Raw genomic sequence first — 20,000 nt, 5'->3', positions numbered from 1 at the left:
TCCTACACACACACACACACACACACACACACACACACACACACACACACACACACACATACACACCCAGGCGAGCGTGCGCGCCAGTAACTTTAGAGGTAATGCACACGTATACAACAGAATAAAGTTAAGACTAATAACATTCAAAAGAAACATCAAGTGAGAAAATTTCAAGTAGGTTCCGCAGGGATGAGGTTCCACGAGAGAGAGAGAGAGAGAGAGAGAGAGAGAGAGAGTGGGGTGATCCTCTGGCACACGTTACTTAAGTCTTGGCGGGCTGGAAAGGTTGTAACTGTAACCATACCATTCCGCGCGGTCCTCCTAATATTCCATAAACGATAATGACTCCAACTTTTAGGCCGCTAACGACCGCCCCGTTTTTAATATAAACCCAAATAATGGTCGACTCGGTAAATTCTAGAAATAAACCGGCATTAACGAGAGTGGCGTCCGATTGCGTGAGCGCCGCTGTGTTCCTGCGGGAGAGGGGGTGGAGGGGGAGGCCTTTTTTTGTGTGTGTTGCAGTGGCTGGCTGTGGCTTTGGCTCGGCTCGGCTCGGCTCGGTTCGGCTCTGGCTTCATTGCTTCACTGCTCATCGTCTTCGTCTTGTTCTTGATTCTGTTCTTGTTCAGCGGGTCATTATGTTTTCCTTCCTCACTCCGCCATTGTCATCTTCCTCCTCCTTATTCTTCTTCTTGTTCAGTTGCTTCATTGTTCCGTCATTGTTTTCTTGTTGTTCTATAAGATGTTATCAGATTTCCTTCCTGTCTTCCTTTTGTCGTCCTCTTTCTATATATAGTACTTAGCTTCACCAACCCTTTTCTTTTCCTCTCCTTCCATTCTTGACTTCTTTACAAACGTAACACATCACATCGTCATGCACTTCCCTCTTCCTTAGCCTGCTTCAGCCATCGTCTTCCTCCTCCAGATAAGAGAGATGATAACTGAACTCCCGCCGCCAGAGAGCAGTACAGGTGGCGCCCTTGTCCACTTGGCGCGGCGCTGTGGGCGAAGGCAGCGGCCACTCATCCCTGCCGACGCCTTCAGGGTGCAAGTCTCGCCCTCAAAGCGGCGTGCATGATGAAATGCAGATGAGGAAGTATAATTGCAGGCCAACACTTCCACAAGAGACAACAACGGGCCCATAATTCCTCGCACCGAACATGTAAAACGCGCATCCCTGAGGTTTTAACGGCAGCATAAAACTCGGACGGGGGTTTGTATCACAGATCCTAAAAGGGTCTATGAATGATTACGAATATGAATAAGAAGACGCCACCTTATTATGAATATGAATTCACTTCCCAGAATTGCTCGCAAACCTAAAAAAAAAGAAAAAAAGTTCCGTCAGGGGAAAAATGTTTACGAGCACATAAAGGAGGTTTATGTTGTAGGGTGTTTTAATACGTGCAGACGGGAAAGGCGGCGGCGGCGGCGGCGATGGTGTGGTGAGGAGGGGGGAAGGTGGTGGTGGTGGTAGTGGTGGAGCTATTGTGGTGGTGATGGTTGCTATGGACTGTCATGGTGGTGAATGGTATTTAGGAGGACTGTGTAAGTAGTATCAGTATTTTTAGTAGTAGTGTGGTAGTGGTGGTGGTGACAACACCAATGACATTCATAGAAGTGATAGTGGGTGTTAATTATAAACACCATCCCGTGCATATATTATTATTATTATTATTACTATTATTATCATTATCATTATTATCATTATTATTATTATTATTATTATTATTATTATTATTATCATTATTAATGTTATTACTATTACTATTGTTATTTCCATAATTATCGTTAATAATACTATTATTACATTAACACCGTCATTATTCTTATTACGTTCATCATTATAAACGTAATAATCATAATCTAATAAACTACTCCCACGATATATGATAAGATCAACAACACACACACACACACACACACACACACACACACACACACACACACACACACACACACACACACACACACACACACACACACACACACACACACACACACACACACACACACACACACACACACACAGCATTAAACCAATTAACCTTTAAACCAATTTGACCTTTACTACTAAGGACATAACATTTATTTATTTTTCTTTCTCTGCGACGAAACTCGGACAGCTTCGAAGAAAATAAAGCCTTCTGAATCAACACGTATATCAGAAAACGGGACACCCTACATACTAAGGGCAGGGCGGAGGAGGAGGAGGAGGAGGAGGAGGAGGAGGAGGAAGTACGTGTCCGTGTCCATGTCCGGGGAGAAGTAGGGAGGGAGGTGGGGATTCGGGGCTTACTTTGGGAGTCTAGGGGAGTGTCAGGGCGGGTTGGTGGGTGTGGGAGGGAAGGGCGCGGTGAGGGTGGTAATATCAGTAGGTGGGCGTATTGCTACCTTACTCACCTCCGCCTCAGCATACCAATGTTAATATTCCCGCCATCTACACCCTTGCCAGTCCCCTTGATGTAAAAATATGGCGTAAAATATTGAGTATTATTTACATATCCACCACGCAGGAAGGGGAGGACGGAGGGCGGCTTGGAAATAACAGCTTTGTTCATTTCCCTATAAAAAGTTTTACTCTGAACCGCCACCACCATCACCACCACCTTCTCTCTCTCTCTCTCTCTCTCTCTCTCTCTCTCTCTCTCTCTCTCTCTCTCTCTCTCGGCTGCTACTTTTGATTTCCTTTTTACTTCTACACAAATGAGGCTGTAAAAAGATGGAAAGTAGTAAAAGACACACTTACTACTCTCATTCTCAGACATAAAGAAAAATATTAGAGAGCGAGACATTTTATTCTATGTGTCGGCTACGTCCTCTACTTCCTGCTCCTCCTCTCATAAAGACGTTTGGGTTTGGGGAGCTGTGTGGGACTGAGAGCATTATCCAGACCTTATATACGTAGAAAAAGAAGGTGATGCTAGACTCCCTACGTGTGTGTGTGTGTGTGTGTGTGTGTAAATGGAGGTCGAGTGGTCACTGAAAGAAATAACACTCTCGGCGTCGACATATAGCCAAGTAACCGCGTCAGCTGTCCACTTCTGCCTTGCTCCACACCAGGCGCTGAATAGACCATGATGCCGCGGCGAGATGACCTCAAACACTCCACAGGGAAAGGAGAGAATCCGCTTAGAAACGCAAACACGTGAAATTCCACCATGGCAGTGTGATATATAGAGGAAAAGAGTCGAATAAAAAAAAAATGTCCAATGGTTTTAAGGCTGGCCTCAGTGTCTTCTTTACTTGAAGCAGCCTACGGGGTTTGAAAACAGAAGAGAGAAATGATTTCGCTTACAAAAGAATAAAATTGTTTGAAAAAAAATCTAATATAATCAGATTTATTAGAAAAAAAATACCAGCAAGTTTCCTTTGATGATTGAAAAGTCATTCCTTGTAATGTCTGTCTGGGTGGGGCGTTCCTATGGCAACCAGAGAAGCAATGTTTCCTGTCTATCAATTTATAAAAGCAAGAAAAACCAGGAAACGAACGATAATTGATAATAAATGAAAACTATATAACACCTTATTATCCATGAATCGATCCATCCATCCCTGTATCCATCAATTTGTCAGAGAACATAAGAAAGCAAAGAGAAAGAACTAGTAAGTGAAAATAAGACACTAACATCTACCTATCTATTTATTCCTCCAAGCATCAATGAATCAGTAAACACATGAAAACACTAAGACAACTGTACAATGTTTCTCCTTTTCATCTCTTAACTACTATCAATGCTCATGACTTATTACTATGTCTCAAATGTGAACCAATAAAAAGGTAGAGAGGTTTCATTAGTGACAGGTGTGTGTGGACCAGCCCTTCCCATGCATACAGTTCCGCTCTCTCTCTCTCTCTCTCTCTCTCTCTCTCTCAAGCCACGGAGATAGTTAGGTAGAAACATGTTTAGACGAGGCCACAGACGAGGAAATGAGGTATAGAGAAGGCAAATAAAAATGGAATAAAGAGAGAGAAAAAAATAGGAAAGCATGGTTTTGAATAAGAAATAATGAAATAAAGACATCCCATTACTCCAGACGGGATGAGAGAGAGAGAGAGAGAGAGAGAGAGAGAGAGAGAGAGAGAGAGAGAGAGAGAGAGAGAGAGAGAGAGATCGAAAAAAAAAGGGAAATACACCCAAACAACACCATCTGTAAATAAAACACATACACAAGCCACCTCAATCATTCTCCGCCAAGTAAGAGCGAACACAACTCTGAATACTACCAGTTAAGTACATTTTCGGGCCACTACAGGGAACAGAGGAAGGCACGGAGGAGGAAGAGAGTTTGATCCTTAAGGAGGGAGTGAGTAGGTCCTCCTTTCCTCTGCCCCTCCTTGTCCTACACCTGCAGTGGAGGAACCATACGAGTCATTCATATAATAAGCCATGATTATGCAATTTGGACGATCAGGCGAGTCGGTCTGTGGAAAATGCAAGCAATTGGAGAAGAAATCCCAGTGAAAGGCAATAGCTGGGGCTCATCATTCCCATCAAGATGTGGGGAAGTAACATAAATTTTTGCGATCAAAAGGACATCCCTCGGTTTCTCTTCAGGGCAAATATCAAATTGCCTCCACTTACAATAATGTCTTTAATTCCAAACGATTTACATGATAGCATTTGATAACCGCAAAAAGAAGCAGCTGTATACGAATGTTTGTGAGCTCTTTCTCTCTCTCTCTCTCTCTCTCTCTCTCTCTCTCTCTCTCTCTCTGTATTTTCATAATCTGAATGTCCCCAATAAGGACCTAAAGACCCCAGGAACGATACTCTGACGAAGCGACACCATTGGTCAGTCCCACTCACTGCCTCCATATCACTGGTCAGCGGCACCCGTGACGTCACAGTGGCCGAGGACTCACATTGGTCAGAGTGTACGAGGTGGTGTGACGTCATAGAAGCAAACGAGTGTGATTGGACGAAGTGGAGATGCCTACCAAGAATCATCTACTTGTTCCTCGTAATCCTGTGAAAGCAACGTGGTGAAAATAACACGCTAAGTCACGCAGCGTTCACATTGCAGCCGCCGTGACACACAAACACACTCACGAGAGAGAGAGAGAGAGAGAGAGAGAGAGAGAGAGAGAGAGAGAGAGAGAGACGATGACGTAAAAATAAGAAAGAAAAGGACAAGGAAAAAATATAAAATCCCTCGCCTATTAACCCATTCCAATGTCACCTCATAATAAAAAAAGAAGAAAAAAAGGTATGACATAACAGAGAGAGAGAGAGAGAGAGAGAGAGAGAGAGAGAGAGAGAGAGAGAGAGAGAGAGAGAGAGAGAGAGAGAAACAACAAATAGAAAGAAGCAAGTAAACATAATCTTCAATAATTTCTTTCTACTTTCTCTCTCTCTCTCTCTCTCTCTCTCTCTCTCTCTCTCTGTCTGTCTCTCTGTCTCTCTCTCCTTTCCTTTATCCTCCATCCTCATTATCTTTCTTATTCCTGCCTCCTATTCTTCCTAAAACCGTAATGAATTTTAATCTTCCTCTTCTTTACCTTCCATCCTCACATCTTCCTCCTTCCTCGTCCTGTTTCTCCTAATCTCCGTCTCTTGTTCACCTGCTTTTCTTAATCGTATCGTCATCTCCCTTCATTCCTCCTCATGATCTACTCTACTCACCTCCCTCTCCTCCCTCACCGTCCTGCCCGTCACTCTTACCTCTCATTTGCTTGGCTTCCGTCCTCCTCCTCCTCCTCCTCCTCCTCCTACGAGTATCTCTCCTCTATTCTTAAATTACAATAGGAGAAAAAACCAAGCTCGCCGATTATCCCTGATTCTTAAACTTGAGTCTCCTAACAGCCTCATTAACGTCAATTCCCCTTGTGAGGACGTTTGTCTGTCCGTCGCTGGGACACGCTTGGGGCCGCGGCGCTTCCGTGACGACACTGAATTAGCATTATTTAAATAAATTGATTAATCGCCAGGCATCACGGTATCCTGTCCTGTCCTGTCCGTCTCTCTCTCTCTCTCTCTCTCTCTCTCTCTCTCTCTCTCTCTCTCTCTCTCTCTCTCAGTCAGTGTTGTGTCTGTTGTTATTTTTATATTTTCTAGATCTTTATAATTTGGTGTTTGGTGCTTTCTGTCAGGCGTATCATGATTAATATTAATATGATCAAGAGAAGCGGGTAGTCAGGTTTTTCTGGGCTATGATAATGATCAAGAATGAGGAAGGATTATCCTGCTGCATTTTAATTTCAGAAGAGGAAAGTGATGTACTTAGATAATGCTAATAATAATACAGATAATAATAATGCTAATAATAATAATAATAATAATAATGATAATAATAATAATAATAATAAGGATAATGATCTTATTCACCTACTCACCTTTAATATATGGAAAATAAGACAAGAAATTAACACCAAATAGAGAAAAATATGATGACAATAATGATAATTTGACATTGCTTCTATTTTCTATACAAAACAAAAGACAAAAGAAAGAAAAAGAGAAAGGATAGAGAAAGTAAAATAAAGTAAAAGAACCAAAATACTCCTCGTTCTTTCTGGGAATATGAAAGTTCAGGGGAGGGATCTGCGCCCCTTCCCCCCTACTTCCCCGACCCCATCGCCTCGTGCCTTTTAGTCGCCTTTTACGACACGCGAGGAATATGAAGACATGTATTCTATATCCTCTGGGACGAGACTCATAATAATAATAATAATAATAATAATAATAATAATAATAATAATAATAATAATAATAAAGGGAAGAAGGGTAAGGATTAATTTAGTTCCCTTTACAATGTTTTCTATGATAATAATAATAATAATAATAATAATAATAATAATAATAATAATAATAATGATAGTGTTCTCATATTTCTATAATTTTATTCTTTTTTTTTTTTTGGCAGACATGCGCTTTTCTTTATTCCTTTCATCCTTTGTCATTCTGTTACTCACCTTCCCTCATCATTTGTTGCCTTTCTCTCTCTCTTCTCCATCACCACTTCATCTATCATCTTCCTTCACTTCTTTCTTCCTCATCATCCTTTACTATCGCATCCCTCTCTCTTCATCTTCCTTCTTCATCCTCATTACTACCATCTTATTTTTCCAATTTTTTCATCGATTACCATTGCTACATTCCCCTTTCTACTCATCCTTCTTCTGTTCCTAATTCATCATCACCATCATCTCTCTCTGTCTCTTCTGCCATTATTACTAAAACCCTCTTCTTGCTATTTCTCCTCCTCTTCTTGCTTCATCATCACTATCACCATCGTCATCATCATCTATTTCCTTCTCTACATTCTCTCTTGCTATTGCTGCTACAACACTCCTTCGTACTGTTACTCCTCCTCCTCCTCCTCCTCCTCCTCCTCCTCCTCCTGCTTCATCATCACCATCATCACCACCATCATCATCATCGTTTTGCTGGAAGTAATACTCGGAGCAACAATGGAGAAGGTTTATTCTCGACAAAGGTAGATTGGGGGAGGGGCCTTTATTTACAGAAAGAGAAAACGTAGCTTGCACTTTCCCATTTTCTTTGATACTAGACGGAAAGGAGCGTTCTCTAGAAACCCTGGTTGGTATAATTACACGATCAAAACAATCCTGTCAGAAAAAAAAAGTGAAGACTCGGAGGAGCAAGAAAACAAACAAACACACTCATTTGGTTAGCTTCGAAGTTCATTAAAATACACCAGAGTTTGAAATCTGCATCGAGAATGGGTGAGGGGAGGAGAGGAGGGGATGGATGAGGGGGGGAGGGGGAATGGACACAGAAAGCATATATTTACAGGAATCAAATTTGGCAAACGGTATCACATTCCTCTTTCCAGTTATCACATCTCGTTGTTTGGGGGTGTGGGTGTGGGGGAGGAGGGGTGCAGTGTGGGTAATGGGCAAGGGAGGGGATTGGATGTGGGGAACGGGGAGTTGACAGGATTGATAAGGTTGGAGAGGAGAGGTTAAATCTAGCAGTTAAAGGAGTGGTGATTATTCTTGCTGCTACTACTACTACTGCTACTGCTATTACTAGTGCTACTGATACTACTGCTATTACTACTGCTACTGATACTACTGCTATTACTACTGCTACTACTGCTACTTCTATTATTACTACTGCTACTGCTACTACTGTTATTACTACTGCTACTGCTATTACTACTGTACGCATATATAAAAAAAAGAAAGAAAAAAAACGAAAAACAATATGATTCACAAAACAACACCTGTTACTACTGCTAACACCATTTATACAAACAATAAAACAACTATTACTATATCACTATTACTATAACAAAACTAACACTACTATTACTATTAACAAAACAAAAATAACCACTACTACTACTACTAACAAAATCACCACCACCACTACCACCACCACCATCACCAACACCCTTATCACCTAAAGCTACGTCTGAGCAAATCATTCAGCACAGCATCAGCATCATCACGAGGCGCGGGCTGAGCGGTGGGCGGCGTAAGCTCCTCGGGGCTCGCGCACAGAAGAAACAAGTCCCGCTGAATGCACCACCCGGCAGAATAATGATAATGAGGGGAAAAACACAACTCACAGCCGTAATGATTTTCTTGACAATATTTGGGGCTCCCCTTTGTACTACGCCAAGCATTTAATGAGCAAGGGATAACAGGAAGTGCATCAGTCATTTTTTTTTTAAGTCTCTCCTTCAGACTTGAAATATTTACTCAATTAGCCCGATGATGATGATGTCACAAAACAGACGCTAACAGACTCACTTCTTACTACTTGGAGCGTCGCCGTGACTACCAGAGTAAACTTACACTAAATTACTCACTAATTAACAACTTGAGCTCATTAGTAACATCCAACATATGAGGAAAAGAAAATGTTCCTACACTCTTGCTACCATCAGCGCTAAGGACAAACAACGGCCGCAGGGAAAAGGCCGAAACAGAGCTTATTAAATCATTTTACAGAGCAGCGTATCACATCAGGCATCAGAGAGCAAAGAAGCGACTTTATCAAAACTCCATCGTGATAAAAATGACACACAATGCCCTCCATTTGATGAACACTATTGACTCACAACAGACAACATTAACAACGCGAGTAACAACACGAACGAGAATAACAATAATAATTCTGAGCAAGGTAAGAGCCACACGCCTCACCTGTAATCAAGGAGAGGGGGGATGAGGGGTACAACAGGTAAGTAGCATCGATAAGGTGTAAATAATGTATTGAATCAACACTAAATAGGCGAACATCAAACAACTTCACAACTTCTCTTCACAACTTCACCTGCCGGCTGCCTCAAGTGACAGGTGACGCCACGGCTACACCTGGAACCACCTGCGGGCCTGAATAACGATACGCGAAGGTGAAAACATGTCATTTCTATTGAGCACTAATCTGGGGGACGTAAAAATAAACACTGCTATTTCTCCATGATTTATAGAGTCACATTCGGTTACTTTTTTCATATATTCGGTCTCGTTTGTGTGTGTGTGTGTGTGTGTGTGTGTGTGTGTGTGTGTGTGTGTGTGTTCCTCGTCTCCCCGCCGCCGTGTTCTCGCCCCGCCTGAAGCTCGTCAGCGGGCAAAACGGAACCTTTCGCCGCCGATTCTAATACTTGATGACGTTTACGGTTTTGCAGCTTTACGTGCGCGGCGAAGGGTGATTCCCGCCCCCACCTCCTCCACCTCTTCACCCCAAGCCGTGCCCGCCCCACCTCGCCCCCGTCACCCGCGTCACCTCCCAATCACCCCTGGCATTCGTCCCCGCGGGGTAATGAAAACTTATGGAGGCAAGAAAAGGAGACGCATATCATAGGAAATGGGTAATGGGTTTGAGGAGGGACACGTGTATCACTGGAAATGGGAGAGGGCGGGGAGGTATAGGGTAGAGGGGCGGTTCAGGTCCCCCTTTCCTCCCAAATCACATGTCTTTTCAACCTTCTTAGCTTTATGGCACAAAAACTTAACGGGCCAAGAGAAGGATAAAATCAATCTTTCTCTCTCCCTCTACCCGTTTGGTCTCTGTTGTTGCTGCTGTCGTCGCTCGCTCGTGGGTTTATCGCAGCGGCTGAAACATGAACTAAAGGCGCAGGGAGAGGACAGGACACCGGGGGAGGGAGAGTAAGGGAGGGAAAGAGTGCGAGACGGGCGAAGAGGGAGAGAACGAATGAAACGGGGAGGTGGAGGAAAGGAAAGGCTGAGAATAAGAGGGATAGAAGGGAGGGATGAAAGGAGAGGGATATAAGGAAGGATAAAGGGAACGACAAGAGGAGGGAGACGAAGTGAGAAGGATGGAAGGATGGAAAGAGGAAAAAGGTTAAAGAAAAGGAAGTTGTAGATATTGCAATGTGTAGGAAGGAGAAAATACTGAGGTAAAGGAACGAGAGAGAGAGAGAGAGAGAGAGAGAGAGAGAGAGAGAGAGAGAGAGAGAGAGAGAGAGAGAGAGAGAGAGAGAGAGAAGCACTACACATAAACACACCAACAAAAACAAGAAAAAAGAGAACATAAAAAAAAAAAACACCACATTTAAGACAGTGACAAAACAAACCAAAGAAAATGAGACTCGTATGAGAAAACAAGAGACAGACAAACAGACAGACGGACACAAAGAGAGAGGGAGAGGGAGAGAGGTGGGTGAGCAGATAAAACAGACTTACATAATAGGGACGCGTGTAAAAAACAGTCAAACATATCTTATACACAGCATGGAACCCGCCAGTGGGATTTTACGGTATTCGTCGGATCTGCCTCACAAAATAAGTGGCGGTGTGGAGGGATTTGGCCGCCCGAGGTTCTGCAATTCCTAGAGATTGAGAGTAAAGTCGCGTTATTACATTTGAGTCCCCGAACCCCTGTGGGCCTTCTTTCCTCTTTATCAGGGACCCTCCGCCTTCACAATCACATGCTTTGGAGATGGTAAGGTGCGCGTGTGTCCGAGAGAGAGAGAGAGAGAGAGAGAGAGAGAGAGAGAGAGAGAGAGAGAGAGAGAGAGAGAGAGAGAAAGAAAGAAAGAAAGAAAGAAAGAAAGAAAGATCATTCTACTCCAAGATGCTCAGTTCCTTTCAACATCAATTAAATGGACTACGAACGAGTCTCTCTCTCTCTCTCATGTCCGCCCGTACAGGTGCTCTCAAAATATTAACCCCAGATAATGCAGCGCAGAAACGAGTTGATTCTTCTCGGTGAGTGAGAGCGAGAAGGTTGAGTTGAGAGAGAAAGAGAGAAAAAAAAAAACCTTAAGAGAGAGAGAGAGAGAGAGAGAGAGAGAGGGAGGGGACCGGATAAATCAAACAAAACCCGCCTCTTCGTATCTCACATCTTGCCACAGTGACGTCTCGCTCTGATCACCACCACCAACTAGCGAACGAAGACGAAGAAGTGGCCAGAAAAAATGATAGTAATAAGTAAAGGGTTGGGGAGTGTGTGTCATGTTGGAGGGAGGAAAGAGGAACCTGTCGGCGGTCGGTGTCTCCTCTCGGTTCTTCGTCGGGTTGTCGGAGGAATGTGAGGCGGGGAGGGGAGGTAAGTGGGGGTCGCTCCTATATCATCCGGGCCGCTAATGTATGCGCGTTCGACGGTAGTTCTGTGGCGGCAGTGAACTGGTATCGCCGCATTGTCACTGCAGCTGTCGCGACGCCCGGACAACCCCGCCGCAAAAACAGGTCAAACCAGCCTCTCAACTAATTAGAATTTTTGATATTATAAACTAGACGACGAGGAGAACAAAGCCCTCGTCGGCCCGAACCTCCACCTGGTAAAAATGCGTTCAGGAATGAGGGTGATGCAGACGCCGTGTGTGTGTGTGTGTGTGTGTGTGTGTGTGTGTGTGTGTGTGTGTGTGTGTGTGTGTGTGTGTGTGTGTGTGTGTGTGTGTGTGCGGTTGATGAGGACAGATATTAGGGGCCCGAGCGAGGGAGTGGCCGATGGGGCGTGGGGGCGCAGGGGCGGAGGCGGGGGCGAGGCAGGGGATCGGACGGCAAGGGTTTTCATGGGCAATTTTACAACGTTTTTAATCCTCTTATGATTCTTGGGGAAGGTTCAAAGCTCAACAGGTGGCGACGGAGGTGTTTGAAGGTGAGGGTCTGGCCGGCGGGGGACTGACTGGGACGGGAGAGGCACGAGAGAGGCGGAGGGGGCGTGGGAGCTTCCCTGGCTGTGGGGAGTGGGGCGAGAGTGGGCAAGACGGGGCGGAGTCAGGGGACAGAGGTGTCTTGGTGCGTGGAGGACTTTTTCAGGAGCATTATAGACATAATTGGGATGACAACACAAGTCTAACATTTGCCAACATTCAACACTGGGGCGCTTCGGCCAGCGTGCGAGGACTCCAGTACCCTCACGACGCCTTCCTGACCACCACAACATCAAGCCTCGACACCCTCGCCCCAGCAGGCACCGCGGCTCAGTGGTGCACCGCCGAGGGTGAGTGTGGAGGGTCGGCAGTGACAGTGCACGCTGGTGGTTCTGGGAGAGACGCTGAGGGACGCTGATGGTGCGTTGACAGGTCCTGGGGTGTCTCTTGCTGCTGTTGTTGTTCTTGGTGTTGTTGTTGTTGCTGCTGCTGCTGCTGCTGCTGCTGTTGCTTCTGACTTCCAGCGCCCTCCAGCACGATGTCCACCCACGCTCGGAACCTCTCAGATCGACCCGAGGCGGAGGTGGCAGGTTGTTGAGAGGATGAGGTTGTCTCTCCCTCACCGCTCCCCGCCTTGGTCTTCGCCGCGGGGCCTCGCACAGCGTCATGTCCACCACTGGAGTTGGCATCACTTCCGGATTTTGCGACAACCTCCAAGTCAGCAGGCTGGGGCTCTTCAGCGGCAGGGCTGTCCTTCTCGCTGGTTGGCGGGAGGCTCGGAAAACTATCAGTACTAGCTGTGTTTTCGTCCGAGACTGTTGTGCGATTCTTCTTTACGATCAGAGCGGCGTGGGTAGGCAAGGGCCTGGAGATACCTGTCCTCCCAGCAGGAAGGGGACTGTTCTCCCGGCCAGCGGGTCGAGGGCTGCTTTCCCGGGAGGTGAGGCGACGAGGAGCATGGACAGTCATTTCTCGCAAAGGACCAGCACGGGTGGTAGAGACGGTTGTCCAGCTGCCACTCGGGCACCCGACAAGGGCACCTTCACCCTTGGAAGCGGCGTCTACCTCAGTCTTCTGGGTGGTCAAGGCGTCGGCTTCTGCCTTGACAGGGATGGTGAGCTCGGCCTCCGCCTTTACGTGAGGGTTGCTGTCCTGGTCAGTCTTGGGGCGCCGACGTGCCGCGGGGTAGCGGAAGCCACACTGCACCTTGGAGGAAACGATGCCCAGGGCGCGAGTGCGACGCCACAGCGTCATGACGGGGATGTTGCACCGCTCCGCAGCAGGTTTAATTGGAGTACCGGCCTTCACCAGCGTCAAGGCCGCCATTAAGTCGTTCTGCGTCCATCGCGAAGCCCCGGACTTCGGAGCCGAAATGGCACCTCGCAGGTCGTCCCAGGTACAATCCGTTGCCCTTACACTTCCACCGCCGTCGTCCCTTGACGGCGTGAGGACTCCAATACTTGCTGCAGCACCGCCACCATTCAGTCCCTGTGTGGGGCTGATGCGTCCCCGCAAAGCCTTAGTGTTTCCCGGGAAGTGGCCGGCGAGGGAGAGCACCGCCGGCGTGAGGTCTGAGATGTCAGTGGAGGTGGTGGGGAGGCTCGCTGCAACGTGTTTCTTGAGATTTTTGTTGCTGATGGAGATGTTATTGTTGTTATTTGAGTTGGAGTTAGTAATAGTGGTGGTTGTATTGGGGATAGAAGGGCCGGAGATGAGAATGGTGTCTGGAGTGGGCGGGGCGCCGCCGCCTACGTTGTCAGCGATGCTCCTCGCAATACTGGCGGCGTCTTCTCCCAGGGGAAGAGGCAAGGAAGGTGTCTGTATCTTCTGAGGTGGCAGAAGCTTGCTCACCGTCATGGCGGTGACGGCGGCGGCGGCGGCAGTGGTGACGGCAGCGGAGGTGGCAGTGGAGGCGGCCGGAGTCTCAGCAGGGAGATCGGCGAACATGGTGGGGAACACAGACCCGCCACCATCTGCAAGGAAACACTGCAGGTGACGGTGCCAAGGCCGCGGGCGGTTAGTGGCAACCACGCCCACACGACCACCACCATGCACCAGTAACAGCAGCAACAGCAGCATCAGAGGCATCAGTAGTAATAACAGCAGCAGCAGTCCACCTCTGTTAGTACTTCAACACAAACTCGCTCCGGCGGGCCACTTCAAAATTAAGGTTGATAAAAAAAAGATAGACGAGGGTAGCACTACCGCGGCCCAGGGAACGTCGCTCCCCAAACCTGAGGGCAACTCCACCAGCCCCACGGAGGCCCTGTTTGGGGAGCATCCGTCCTCCAGTCACGCCGCGGCGACGACGGTAAACACAAGCGTCGCGTCCGCCCATCACCAAAAGGGCGGATAAAGGGTATGATGGAAGTCATGGGATAAAGGGCTGGTTAACATGCGCGTAGGGAGCTGCAAAGCTGTCACACACACACACGAACACACACACGCAAAACCCACGAACAACACACCAACACTTGGAACTTCGTGTCTGTGTCAGTTTGGATCGCTATGGTTCCCTTCCACCGGGTCTGGCAGCCCTTCGACTCGGTATTAGTTGCCCTCGGTAAGAACAAACTACTGGCGACGGCCATTTCAACGCAAAGACGCAACAAGAGAGAAAATCTTCGAGTTAGCGACTTACTACCACGCCCACCACAGAGACCGACACCTCGCACTCCAGTGGGAGGTTCGTGTGTGTGTGTGTGTGTGTGTGTGTGTGTGTGTGTGTGTGTGTGTGTGTGTGTGTGTGTGTGTGTGTGTGTGTGTGTGTGTGTGTGTGTGTGTGTGTGTGTGTGTGTGTGTGTGTGTGTGTGTACGTTCGTTCCGCAGCTCCCACCTCTGTCCCTCACGCCACGCACTGATTATGGCCGCCATTGGGTAATTCTGTGCCCACTGAACGAGGCCATATCGGCGCAGCGCCTCGGGCCGGGCTGGATATTTGGCTGAGGTACCACCAGCCCATATCATGGAAGCTGCACTGTTTTTATGCCCAAGTGACATTAAGGTCACTATTTCAATTTCAGAATGTGGTGCTCTTTTTCCAAGGGATTTCCTGTTTGGCATTCGTGTTTCATACGTGTATTCATTACAACAACAAGGTTCGCTCATCCTGTGCGACCTCTCTCTCCGGAGAATCATAAGAATCGGCTTTTTCGGGAGTGGTCTCGTTTCCTCTCAGACACGTTACGGCAGCAACGGGAGGGTACAAACGATGCAAGAAATATCTCTATTATTCATATGCATCTCATTCACAACAATAAATCGGGCGGATGGTTGAGGAATCCCGGGATGTGACAGGAAGCAAGGGAGCAGGATTCTACCGGGCGGCGACAAGATTCCACACCCGGGTACCATAACCGCAACACCTTCCCGAGCCCCGCCACGCCCGCATCAAACCTCGCCGCCCTCACAGCCCGCCAAGACTGAGGTTGCCGCTGAGGTTGCTAACAGAGACGCAAGGTGGTATCCTGTATAGATTTGGCCTACACACACACACACACACACACACACACACACACACACACACACACACTTTCGCAACCTTGAACAAAAACAAAAAACAGAAACTAAAATGATAAAAAAAGAGGATAAAACTACAAACCGAAGTGTGATAAAATAATATAAAAAAAAGGAAGAAAACAGACGCAGACACAAAATATAGAAAAGGAAAAGTAAATATAAGAAAAAATAAAAGAAAACTAATCCGTACTGCATAAAAAAAAAGAAAAAAGAGAAAAAAAACTATACAAAAATAAACTACCTTTAAAACTACAACACGACAACGGCCCTTGACTGACTGACTGACGAAGACACGACACACGCAGCAAGCAAGACAAGTGGAGAGGGAGGCGAAGAACAGTGCAAGCGGGTCCAGCGAGCCAGCGAGCCAGCAAACGCCGCGACCCCCTGGCTGTGTTATGATGAATTAACGCCCGGCGAACGAGAACCTCTGAGAAACGAGCCCATTGTTTCCCTCGGGCAGGCGGCGGGAACGAGGCCTTGAGTTCTGATGGTAATGACTAGCCTTTGTGATGCTCCACCGACTCTATATTCATCTGTGGATCGGACTCACGTTTCAAGACGCATAAGTGATTCTCTCCACCCCACCCGAGATTCCACCACGCCACCCAACACACGCTCGCTCATGTCTTCTTCTTCTTCTTCCTTTTCTTCATGTGTGTGTGTGTGTGTGTGTGTGTGTGTGTGTGTGTGTGTGTGTGTGTGTGTGTGATTTTTTTCTTGCTTTTTGTTAGGTTTTGTCTCTTAATTTCGTTAATTTTTGTTTACCGATATTTTCTAGTGTTATTCTTTTGCTTTCATTTCCCTTTTCTCCCTGTCATTTTTTCCCTACTGATGGAAAAGCAGAACACTAGGAAATAAGTATGTAAACAATAACAACAGCGACAACTACAAGACTGAGCAATAACAACGACAACGCCACAAGACCACAACATTGTATCTTGGCTCATGATGACACCTTTCTTTCTACCACGTGATTTCCTCAGTGACTTGCAACTGAATACAGAAAATAAAGAGAACTGAAGAACAAATCTGACGGACGGAAAATAAAACTAAAATGAAAAAGAAAAGAAAAAAAAATAATATCATTGAGAAAAGAACAACCGATGGAGAACAAGAGATTCATAAAAAAATAACTAAATATATAAAAGTAAATGACAACTGATACTTGAAGTACATTATGCAAAAAATACACGTTAAACTGAGAGAGAGAGAGAGAGAGAGAGAGAGAGAGAGAGAGAGAGAGAGAGAGAGAGAGTTATAACCAACATGAAGTGACAAGAGACGAATTTGAGAGAGAATTGTATTGCGTAAGAATACAACAAGTGCAATAAGAAACTTTAATTAATTCACACGATCCCCAAAGCGTTGGCAACTCAACTTAGGAATCATCAATCATGATTTGAAACAAAACTGGTGGATCCTTCCCCTTTCCCTGCCCCCTGCTCTCTCTCTCTCTCTCTCTCTCTCTCTCTCTCTCTCTCTCTCTCTCTCTCTCTCGTCTTTCATGTCATATCTCAGTCGTTTTTCATGTCATATCTCCGTCGCTTCGTCTCTCTCTCTCTCTCTCTCTCTCTCTCTCTCTCTCTCTCTCTCTCTCTCTCTCTCTCTCTCTCTCTCTCCTATATATCAAAGCACACAGTGGCAATCACAGCTCCTCTAAAACGTGGCAATTTTAGTCAATACGTCAAAATTTAAGCGTCGGAAGGATAGCGACCTTGACACCACCTAGCGGCCGACGGCGGCGACTCTTCGTGACAGAGTTTCTCTATTACTTCGACTAGACAATCAGGGTGGAGACGAGGACTCATTTCCGGCGGTGCGGTGGTAATGCTGTGTCCAGGAACTGCCTGACGGAGACGCGTTTTGAAGGAGAAGGAGGAGGAGGAGGAGGAGGAGGAGGAGGAGGAGGAGGAGGAGGAGGAGGAGGAGGAGGAGGAGGAGGAGGAGGAGGAGGAGGAGAAGGAGGAAGAGGAGGAGGAGGAGGAGGACGAGGAGGAGGAGGTAATGTAAAGTTTGTAATAATAGTGTTATTAAAGCATTTCTGTTTGAATTGAAGTGGCTTTTGCATTATGTTACGTGCAATTCCTTCGTTGCGTTACGTGTAAGATGATTCACACTCTAATATTTTTTTTTTTTTTAGGGAGAGGAAAAAGATTGCTACCTAATTTATTGCCTGTAATGACAGCTGAGGTTAGTGAACACTGAAGGTGCGGTTATATATATCTGTATTCTAAGCCTTCTGTTTTATTCTTTTAACTGGACGACAAGGTGGTTCGTTTGCCATCCTTTACTTCCCTTAAGACTAAACGAGGGAGAAAAACACACACCTATACTTAAGCCCACGCATTTAGTGGCGGATTGAAGGTACGTTTGTGTTCTGGTCTTCGTCTTGCGTCACTGTCTGGCTAAAATAATGGTACTCGCCACGTCCTCTTTGTTTTATGTAGGGGTGCACTGACAGCCTCCTTATTACCCTGATTACAGGTGTGCGCTGGCCACTGAGACACTCCAGGTGAGGTGATGTTGGTCCTGCCTCGCGTCACCTGAGTGTTAAGGCAAGGGGCGGCACAGGTGAGCATTATGTGTCTGACTGGCGCTGTGACCTCAGACTGTCACTTCCAAAGAGTTGGTTCCTCAAGGCAATGGTTTTTGTTGATCATCTTAATTGGTATCTAAATGTTTTCTTTTCTATATAATTTCCTCCTATTTCGGGAAGAGAACACGGGCTGAACGACATTTTACTTATCTGCATACAATGACTTGTCTTTTTATTATTGATTTCTTGTATTGCATTTATAGAATACGAACCAATTAATGTTTTTTTTTTCTAGTTTGAAGTAATAACGATAATTTTCCATATCATTACTCTATCTTTTTGAAATAAAATTGCCTTTTCCTATCAGTTCCCGTGCTGCACTATGAGAGTACCAATCAAGTGACATTTTACATTGTTTGCACTAACTTTATGGTTCGTGAAGGCGGAATAAACGAAGTTATTTCAAGTTCGTAACATGTGAGTTCACTCTGATTAAATCAAATTCAAACTAAATTGGGCTGACAACTGTGATATCTAATTTACCTCAGTCTGCCATGAGGGAATTGCTGTAACTTGTGCTATTTCATTAAAAAAATGACTTTGATCAATATTTCTTTGATTAGATACGATATTATACAAAGAGAAATGATGCACACGCCTATTGATGGTTGAGCGTATTGTTTTGTGTTATTTGCTATATAATAACGAGTTTTTGTTATCACCATGAACATTTGCCGGCATCTCTAAATCTTTTCCATAGCGAATGCGAATTATTTTCCTGTGGACATTTTTTTATAACAATAATTTTGTTCTCCTTGGACTTTTCTAAACATTATTTTTCCTTTTCTAAACAATCTACAACCATTTAATCTTTTCGCTAGATATCTTTAACGATTTCAGAGACACATTTCAAGGATATTTGTGTTTTTCTAGACACTTCGCAGCATTTCATCTCTTCACTGGAGATATTTAACCATTTATTTGATTTCATACATTTCTAGCCATTTTTATTACTTCCCCATGCGCACTCCAACCATTTGATATCTACCGTCAATCAAAACTTTTCTTCTTTTCATTCTTTTCTCCGCCGTGTTAATAACTCACCAATGGGAACAAGACACCGCCAGTACTCCTGTCAGCTTTTACCTAACTTTTCAATCGTTACGTAACTCCACCTTTACTTTCCCTGCCCCGGCACACACACACACACACACACACACACACACACACACACACACACACACATACATACACACATCCATTCCCCTCACGCCTCCCAGACAACAACAAAAACAATAACAATACATAAACTATACTCACATTTATTTTTTATCACCTTTTTCCTATTTCTCCCTTTTCCTTTCCTTCACATTCCTCACTTTGTTTCCCACCACCTCTTCCTCTTCATTCAGCTCCTATATTATTCTTTATCTTTTGCTCAGTTTTTAAGTTTTATCTTCTCTACTTCCACTTCATTATTTATCCTTCTTACTATTTTTTTTCTCTTCTATCCTTTAATTTCTCGTTGCCATTTATTGAGTTATATTTTTTACTTTTCTCTACATCCATTTTTCTTCTTCCTTCTCCCTCTCTACCATTCTTCATCTCTCTCTCTCTCTCTCTGGTTCTTACTCATTTCCTTTCACATTCTTCCACATTCATTCATCTATTTACCTACCAATTCTCTCCCTCTTTCCTCATCTTTTAATCCCTATGCCTTTATTCACATTTCCTCTTCATTCATCCATCTACCTGTTCCTCCTTTTTATCGATATTCATTTGTATTTATCCATGTAATTCAACTTTCCATCCTCTTCATCACCCTTCCATCTAGCTCTTCCTCTGGTTTATCAATATCTTCTTCCCCTTTCACGTATCTATCAATCCTTCACGTTTATTGATA

General features: G+C 45.3%; 1 protein-coding gene across 4 annotated transcripts in view; it reads right to left on the bottom strand.

Moving 5' to 3' along the window:
* Positions 1-20,000, bottom strand: part of LOC123506723 (protein bric-a-brac 1-like) — a 321,147-nt gene that overhangs the window by 30,566 nt on the left and 270,581 nt on the right. For 3 of the 4 annotated variants that reach the window (XM_045258991.1, XM_045258992.1, XM_045258990.1), the window contains one exon: positions 11,453-14,012. The exons of the other annotated variant lie outside the window; for it this stretch is intronic. In XM_045258991.1, coding sequence (XP_045114926.1) covers positions 12,370-14,012 — 1,643 coding nt within the window. In that variant the 3' untranslated portion in view covers positions 11,453-12,369. Of the gene's footprint in view, positions 1-11,452; positions 14,013-20,000 lie in introns of those variants that run through there. 4 annotated transcript variants of the gene reach the window in all.

Source organism: Portunus trituberculatus, chromosome 20 (genome assembly GCF_017591435.1).
Source record: "Portunus trituberculatus isolate SZX2019 chromosome 20, ASM1759143v1, whole genome shotgun sequence".
NCBI lineage: Eukaryota > Metazoa > Arthropoda > Malacostraca > Decapoda > Portunidae > Portunus > Portunus trituberculatus.
Note: the sequence above shows the minus strand (reverse complement) of the source record. Positions and strands in the feature narration are given on the sequence as shown.